At 69.9% G+C, this 8,882-nt stretch overlaps 1 protein-coding gene across 1 annotated transcript; it reads left to right on the top strand.

Moving 5' to 3' along the window:
• The first annotated feature begins 3,694 nt into the window (after positions 1 to 3,694).
• On the top strand, positions 3,695 to 7,064 carry INPP1 (inositol polyphosphate-1-phosphatase). Its single transcript, XM_063179244.1, is given in 8 exon segments — positions 3,695 to 3,771; positions 3,773 to 3,878; positions 3,956 to 4,016; positions 4,594 to 4,797; positions 5,225 to 5,399; positions 6,255 to 6,295; positions 6,298 to 6,738; positions 7,027 to 7,064. Coding segments are annotated over 8 exon segments (1,143 nt in total).
• The last annotated feature ends 1,818 nt before the right edge of the window (positions 7,065 to 8,882 follow it).

Here is an 8,882-nt window from a genome sequence, read left to right as displayed (position 1 = left end):
GCCGGGGGGGGACAGCAAAAAATACATCGGGGAAAACAAGCAAACAAAAAAAAAAAAACCAAAAAAAAACCCCAAAAAAACCCACCCCCAACAAAACAAAAAGAAGAATAAAAAAAAAAAAAAAACCCACAGAAACAAGAGGGGAGGGGATTCAAAAAAAATAATAATAATTAAAAAAATGATGAAAATAAAATAAGCAAAGCCTTCCCCACCGGGCCGCCCCCCCGCCCCGCTTCCACCGCAGCGCGCAAGGGGGGGGAAGGCGGTAACGGCGGCGGGGGCGGGGAAGCCCCGGGGGGGGCCGAAGGGGGGGGGGGGGGGATGAAAAAAAGCGGCGGCAGCGGCGGCCCCGGGGTTTTATACCCCAAGAGAAGCGTGTCGTCAGCGGCCTTGATTGGCTGCGGGCGCACAAAAGAGGTTCTGGCAGGGGCTTGGCACCGCCGCCGCCGGCCCCCCCGAGCCCCGGGAACGGCCCCGCCGCCGCCCGGGGCAGCCCCGGCACCCCCGGCCCGCCCCTCGCCTCGGGGGGGGGGGGCCCGGGGGCGGCCGCGGCTCCCGGAGAGCGAGGCGGGATGGACGCGAGTCCGGCAAGTGCGACCCCCGCCCCCGGGGGACCCCCGAGCCCCCCCCCCGGGCCCGCTCCGGGCCGGCCCCGCTGGAACCGGGCACGGGTTCGGCCACCGGAGAGACCGGGAGGGACCGGGAGAGGCGGAACCCGGTCTGGGGGTGCCCCGCAGGGACTTGGGGGGCTCGGGGACCCCCGGAGGGGCTGAAACTCCGGGAGGGGGTGCGAAGGTGCCCGGTCTGGAGCATCCTGGAACCGGGCACGGGATCCGGCACCGGAGCTACCGGGAGGGACCGGGAGAGGCGGAACCCGGTCTGGGGGTGCCCAAACGGGGGTTGGGGGGCTCGGAGACCCCCGAGGGCGCTCCAGAGGGTGAGGAGGGGGTAAAAGTGCCCGGTGCGGAGCATCCTGACATTGGGAAGTGCTGCGGGAGCACCGGGAGCTCACAGGAGGAGCCGGCACCGGTCTGGGGGTGCCCGACCGGGGGCTGGGGGGCTCAGAGACCCCCGGGGGGGCTGAAACTCGGGGAGGGAGTGCGAAGGTCGCCGGTCTGGAGCATCGCGGCACCGAGAAGTGCTGCGGGAGCACCGGGAGCTCCCAGGAGGGACAAGGACATCCCAGCACGGTTTGGGGGACACCGGGGGTCACGGGGGTCCCATCCCCAACACGAGGGGGGCACAGGAGGGTCCTGCCCACCCCGCACCGGCACCGAGCAGCGCTCCCAGGAGGAGCCGGGGGAGCAACGAGGGGACCCCGACCCTGAGATCACCGTGGGGACCCCCCCAAAGCGAAGTGACCGGGACCCCGCCTGCCCTTATCCCGCCCCATCAGAACCATGGAGAGGGGAAATCGCACCGGGGGCGGCTCGGGAGGGTGGGCACGGCCATGAAGGGGGGGGGTCCCGGTGGGGTTTTGGGGGGGGGGAGCGGCCCCGTTGCCCCTCGGGTCCGGCGGGGTCGGTGCCGGTGCCGCGGCCCCGGGGACAGCGCCCCCCCTGGCGGCCGGGGCGGGAACTGCAGCGGGGGCGCTTTGGGGACAGCGACAGCGACAGCGACAGGGACAGCGACACGGGACACGGGACACCGCCACGGCCACCCAGCGTGTCCCCCCGCGGTGTCCCCGGTGCCACAATCCCGGCCGTGTCGCCTCCCGCCGTGTCCCCTCCCCGCCGGTGTCCCCCGCCCGCTCCGCTGTGACCCGGGCAGGCGGGGCCGGCACCGAGCGGGTTAAGCGCGGCTGTGACGCGGCGCCGTCCCCGCCCCCGGGCTGGAGCTGTCAGCGGCCCCGGTAACGGCGGCGCGGGCGGGGGGCGGCCCCGGTGTCCCCGCGGGTCCCCGGGTGTCCCCAGGGGTGGGGACGCGGCCTGGGGGGGTCCCGGTGCGGGGGTGGCGGGGATGGGGGGGGGGGGTTGGGGCCGTTCCGGGGCCGTTCCGGGGGGGCCGCGTGGGCTCGGAGCCTTCCGGGGGGACAGCGGGGACACCCCCGGCCCCAGCGGGTCCGGTCCCCGCGGGACAGCGCCACCCCCCCTTGGGGACACCCTGGGGACACCCTGGGGACAGCCGCGCGTCCCCGCGGCCACAGCGCCGGGGCCATTTCCCCGTGGCCGCCTTTGTGTCCCCGTGGCCGCATCGCCACCTCCCCCGTGTCCCCGTGTCCCCGCCTGCCCATGTCCCCCGCGTCCCCCGCACTCCCGTGACACCCTGTCCCCGTGTCCCCCGTGTGCCCACATGCGCATCACCACGTTCCTCGCGTCCCCGTGTCCTCCCATCCGCATGTCAGTGTCCCCACATCCTGCTGTCCCCAAATCCGCCCATCCCCGTGTCCCCAAACTCCCACTGTCCGTGTCCCAATGTCCCCAAATTCCCACATCCAGAGTCCCTAAAATCCCAATGTTCATGTCCCAATGTCCCCCGTCCCTCTGTCCCCCTGTCCCCACGTCTTCGTGTCCCCCACATCCTCCTGTCCCCAAATTCCCGCATCCCAATGTCCCCAAAATCCCAGTGTCCACGTCCCCCTGTCTCCCTGTCCCCCTGTCCCCACATCCCAATGTCCCCAAAATCCCACTGTCCATGTCCCAATGTCCCCAAATCCCCACATCCCAGTGTCCCCCTGTCCCCACATCCCAGTGTCCCCAAAATCCCAGTGTCCATGTCCCCCTGTCTCCCTGTCCCCCTGTCCCCATATCCCAATGTCCTCAAAATTCCACTGTCCATATCCCCAAATTTCCACATCCCAGTGTCACCCTGTCCCCCTATCCTCTGTCCCCAAAATCCCACTCTCCATGTCCCAATGTCCCCCCTGTCCCCCTGTCTCCTTGTTCCCCCGTCCCCACATCCCAATGTCCCCGAAATCCCATTGTCCATGTCCCCCTGTCCCCAAATCCCACGTCCCACCATCCCAATGTCCCCAAAATCCCACTTTCCGTGTCCCAATGTCCCTCTGTCCCTCTGTCCCCACATCCCAATGTCCCCCTGTCCCCATATTCCCCTGTCCCCCACATCCCAATGTCCCCAAAGTCCCACTCTCCGTGTCCCAATGTCCTCTGTCCCCACATCCCAATGTCACCCTGTCCCCACATCCTCCTGTCTCCACATCCCAATGTCCCCAAAATCCCACTCTCCGTGTCCCAATGTCTCAACGTCCCAATGTCCCCACATCCCAATGTCACCCTGTCCCCACATCCCAATGTCACCCTGTCCCCACATCCTCCTGTCTCCACATCCCAATGTCCCCAAATCCCCACTCTCCGTGTCCCAATGCCTCAACGTCCCAATGTCCCCCACATCCCCGTGTCCCCAAAATCCCGCTCTCCGTGTCCCAATGTCTCAACGTCCCAATGTCCCCACATCCCAATGTCACCCTGTCCCCACATCCTCCTGTCTCCACATCCCCGTGTCCCCAAATCCCCACTCTCCGTGTCCCAATGCCTCAATGTCCCTCTGTCCCCACATGCCCCGTGTCCCCAAATCCCCACTCCGTGTCCCCAGTGTCCCCCTGTCCCCATCATTCGGGGTCACTCCGCTCCCTTCCCGAGCGCGCCCCTGACCCCGCGCTGCCCCCGCCAGGTGTCGCCGCTGTATCGCGACTCCATCGCGGCGCTGTCGCGGCTGTCGCGGCGGTGTCGCGGCCATGGCGGGGCTGCTGCCGGCGCTGGTGGCGGTGTCGCAGAAGGCGGCCGAGGTGGCGCGGCGCTGCCGGGCCGAGGAGCACCGAGAAGTCGGGCCCGGAGCGCAGCGCCCGCTTCGAGCGCGACTTCAAGACCCTGGCGGATGTGCTGATCCAGGAGCTCATCAAACACGACCTGGGGACACAGGTGGGGACGCTGAGGGTGGCCCCGGGGGGGTGGCACCTCCCGGGATGTCCCCTGAGCCACCCCCGGTGTCGCCGCAGTTCCCCGAGCTCCGGGGACACATCCACGGCGAGGAGAGCAGCGAGTTCAGGGACGCCAACGGTGAGAGGGGACAGCGGGGACAGCGAGGGGACAGTGGGGACAGCGGGGACAGCGAGGGGACAGCGGGGACAGTGAGGGGACAGCGGGGACAGTGAGGGGACAGTGGGGACAGTGAGGGGACAGAGGGGACAGTGGGGAAAGAGGGGACACACATGGGGATGTGGGGTCAAGGTCGGGGAGGGAGTCCCCATGTCCCCACATTCCCATGTCCCCATGTCCCCATATCCCAATGTCACCCTGCCCGTGTCCCCATGTCCCTGTGTCCCCGTGTCCCTGTGTCCCTGTGTCCCCATGTCCCCACATTCCCATGGCTGAGTCGGGGGTCCCTGGGCCACGTCCCTGGCAGGTGGCACGGTGACAGTGCAGGGTCAGTGTCACTCTGAGTGTCCCCGTGCCATGTCCCTGTGTGATTTGGGTCCCTGTGCCATGTCCCTGCAGGTGGCACGGTGACAGTGCAGGGTCAGTGTCATCCCGGGTGTCCCCATGCCATGTCCCTGTGTGATTTGGGGTCCCTGCAGGTGGCACGGTGACAGTGTGGGTCAGTGCCACCCCAGGGGCTGATTTGGGGTCCCTGCAGGTGGCACGGTGACAATCCAGGTCGGTGCCACCCCGGCGGACACGGTGGCCCTGCTGGTGGCCGTGCTGGGCCCCGAGCACACGCGGGCGGCCGAGCTGCTGGCAGAGGCCGTGCACCAGGAGGTGACACTTGGGGACACGGAGCTGGATGGCATCGACCCCGGCTTGTCCCCAGGGGACCTCGGGATCTGGATAGACCCCATTGGTGAGAGGGTGGGGACAGGGGTGGCATAGGGGTGGGATGGGGACAGAAATGAGATGGGGACAGGGATGGCACGGGGACAGGATGGGGTTGATGGGGTGGGATGGAGGGGACAGAAACAGAAACGGGGACAGGGATGGGGACAGGGAATGTTGTGGAGTGGGATGGAGGTGGGGACAGGGATGGGGACACGGATGGGAACGGGGACAGGATGGGGACAGGGAATGTTGGAGGTGGGATGGGGATGGATGGGGACAGGGACAGGAAAGGGACAGGGACAGGATGGGGACAGGGAATGTTGGAGGGTGGGATGGGGATGGATGGGGACAGGGACAAGGACAGGGGACGGGACAGGATGGGATGGGGACAGGGCCGGGGCCAGGGCAGGGCTGGCACCCCGCGGAGCCCTGGCACCCCCTGGCACCCCCAGACTCCACCAACGAGTTCATCGGGGGCCGCGAGGACGTGGCTGCCGTCGATGGCGTCGCCCCCGGGGGGCTGCGCTCGGCCCTGGTGCTCGTGGGGGCCTTCGAGCGCCGCAGCGGGGTCCCCGTGCTGGGGGTCATCAACGAGCCCTTCTTCCAGAGGGACCCCCAGACACACAGGTACGGCCCGAGCCCCCAGCCGGGACCCCCGGGACCCCTAAACCTGCACCCCCAGATCCCTGGGACCCCCTGACAGCCCTGAACCTGAACCCCATTTCTGCTCACGCCACGGTCCCCATTCCCCACACCCCGGGGTCCCCCTGATCCCCCACCCTGGGGTCCCCATTCGCCACACCCCGAGGTCATAATTCCCCATTCCTCCCCACCCCAGGGTCCCAATTCACCCCACCCTGGGGTCCCCATTCCCCACACCCTGGGTCCCAGCCCTCCCATTTCCCCCCATATCAGGGTCCCCATTCCCCCCATATTGGGGACCCCATTTCCCCCCAACCTGGGGGTCCCCATTTCCCCCCATATTGAGGTCCCCATTCCCCACATCCTGGGGTCCCCTGTCCCCTCACCCTGGGATTCCGATTCCCCCATTTCCCTCATCCCGGGGTCCCCATTCCTCCCATCCTGGGGTCCCCATTCTCCTCACCCTGGGGTCCCCATTCTCCCCATCCTGGGGTCCCCATTCCCCCCTTGTCCCGGGGTCCCCATTCTCGCATTCCCCTCACCCTGGGGTCCCCATTTCCCCATATTGGGGTCCCCAGTTTCCCCCCACCTGGGGGGTCCCAGCCCCCCATACCCCTGACCCAGGGGTCCCCATTTCCCCCCATCCCGGGGTCCCCATTCCCCTCACCTCCCATCCCTGGGGTCCCCATTCCCCCCACATCCTGGGGTCCTCATTTCCCCATTCCCCCCATACCGGGGTCCCCATTCCCCCATTTCCCCCATCCCGGGGTCCCCACACCCCTCACCCTGCTGTCCCCACCCCGTGTCCCCCAGTCTCACCCCGTGTGCCCCCTCCCGCAGGTGGCAGGGTCGCTACCACTGGGGGGTGGCTCACGGTGCCACCGCCTGTGCTCGCTGTCCCCGCCCGTGCCCCGCGCCCGTCCCCGCGTGGTGCTGAGCCGGGCCGAGAGCGCGGCGGTTCGGGGGGCTCTGGCCTCGCTGGGGGGGGGTCCCCCGGTTCTGGCGGCCGGGGCCGGCTACAAGCTGCTCTGCGTGGCGCTGGGGCTGGCGGACGCCTTCGTGCTGTCGCAGGGCACGACGTTCGCGTGGGACTCGTGCGCCCCGCACGCCGTGCTCCGGGCCCTGGGCGGGGCCGTGCTGCCCCTGGCGGGGGCGCTGCGGGCGGGGGGCGGCCCCGGGGACCCCCCCGAGCTGCGCTACCACCGGCCCGGCCCGGGCACCGGGCCCGAGCGCTGGGCGAACCGGGACGGGCTGGTGGCGTTCGTGCACCCGCCGGTGCTGCGGGCGGTGCTGGCGGCGCTGCGGGGGCTGGGGGAGCTGGGGGGCACGGGGGGCACGGGGGGCACGGGGGGCAATGGGGACAATGGGGACAGTGGGGACACGGGGACCACGGGGGGCTTGTGACACGGGCTGGGGGACAATGGGGAGGCGGATTTGGGGGGCTGGGACCCCGGGGTGGGGGGGTATGGGGGCGTTGGGGACATTGGGGTGGGGTCAGGAGGGGCTGGGACCCCGGGGGAAGGGGCTGGGGGACAATGGGGTGGGGGATTTGGGGGCTGGGACCCCGAGTGTGGGGTCAGGGGGTGACAGGGACCCCGAGTGTGGGGTCAAGGGGTGACAGGGACCCCCGAGTGTGGGGTCAGGGGGTGACAGGGACCCCGACTGTGAGGCCAAGGGGGTCCAGGGACCCCCGAGTGTGGGGTCAGGGGGTGACAGGGACCCCCGGGGGGAGGCTCCGGGGTGTTTGGGACCCCCGGGTGAGGGGCTGGGGGTGCCGAGGAGCTCGGGGTGCGGGACCAGGGGGACAGGGACCAGGGACAGCGGGGACAGCGGGGACCCCCGGTATGGGGTCAGGGGTCACAGGGACCCCCGGTGTGGGGTCAGGGGTATCTGCGACCCCCGGTGCGAATCGCGGCGGGAGCTCCGAGTGCCGGGTCCCCTGTGTGGGACCCCCGGTGTCCCCTCGGTGTCCCCAAATGTCCCCCCCAATAAAGGATCGCTCGGAGCCGTTGGTGTTTTGCTGGTCCCGGGGGGCGGTGCCGGTGTCGGTCCCGGTCCCGGGGGGCGGTGCCGGTGCCGGTGCCGGGGCGGTCCCGGGGCGGTCCCGGGGCTCTCCGGGCTCGCCCCCGTCACATGATCCGGAGCCCTCGGGAAGGGCGGCGGTGAGCGGGACCGGGAGCGGGTGGGGGACGGCACCGGGACCACCGGAAACGGGGGGGAAACGGCACCGGGACCGGGGAAAACGGGGGAGGACGGGGAGGGGACGGAGCGGGACCGGGACCACCGGGAGTTGGGGGAAAACGGCACTGGGACCACCGGGAGTGGGGAGGGAACGGCACCGGGATCGGGGGTGCTGGGAGGGAAACGGCACCGGGACCACCGGGAGTAGGGGCAAGTGGTACCGGGACCGCCGGGAGCGGTACCGGGACCGCCGGGAGTGGGTGGAAGCGGTCCCCGGGACCCCCGGGAACCGGAAGGGGAACAGCACCGGGAGCGGGGCAGGGGGGGAGCAGCCCCGGGAGCACCGGACACGGGGCATGGAGCAGAACCGGGACCGGGACCGGGCCCCGGGAGGGAGCGGTACCGGGAGCACCGGGAGCGGTACCGGGAGCACCGGGCCGGGCTGCAGCCGTACCGGAGCCGGTACCGGTAGCGGGGCGGGGCCGGGCCCGGCGGTTCCGCGGCCGCGGGGAGCGGTACCGGTGCCGGTACCGGAGCCGGTGCTGAGCGGCGGCTCCCGCAGCACGGCCGGGCCATGGCGATCGAGGGCGGCATGAAGTGCGTGAAGTTCTTGGTTTTCTTCTTCAACTTCATCTTCTGGGTGAGTCCCCACCGGGGGGGTCCCGGTACCGACAGAACCGGGGGGATCCTCCCGGTCACCCCAGTTTGGGGGTCCCGGTACCGACAGAACCGGGGGGGGACCCTCCTGATCACCCCAATTTGGGAGTCCCGGTACCGACAGAACCGGGGGGATCCTCCCGGTCACCCCAATTTGGGGGTCCCGGTACCGGGGGGGGGGTCCCGGTGCTGGGGGGGGGGGAGTTGTTGTCACTTTGTCACTTTGGGTGAAGCCACGTCCTGTCCCCAAAGGGGGCACGGGGGACCCCAAAATGAGGGGGGAGGGACCGGGGGGGGACCAGGGGGGACCGGGGAGGGTTTGGGGGGACCGGGGGGGACCGGGGAGGGTTTGGGGGGACCCCCGGGGGGGGCGGGACGGGGCTTTGGGGAAGTCGGGGTGAGGAAAGAGCGGCGGAGCCAACGGCCGGAGCGGGGGGGGGACACTGAGGGGACATTGGGGGGACACCGGGGACACACGGCGCCATTTCCCGCCCCCCCCCCGCCGGACCGGAGCCGTCCCCACCCGGCTGAGTCACCCCCGGAGTGCCCGCGGGAACGGGGGGGGCACACACACACACACACACACACACACACACACACGCGGTGACACGGCGGGACACGGTGCCAACA

The sequence above is a fragment of the Melospiza melodia genome, chromosome 31 (assembly GCF_035770615.1).
Source record: "Melospiza melodia melodia isolate bMelMel2 chromosome 31, bMelMel2.pri, whole genome shotgun sequence".
Lineage (NCBI taxonomy): Eukaryota > Metazoa > Chordata > Aves > Passeriformes > Passerellidae > Melospiza > Melospiza melodia.
This window is presented reverse-complemented; position numbering and strand designations above follow the sequence as displayed.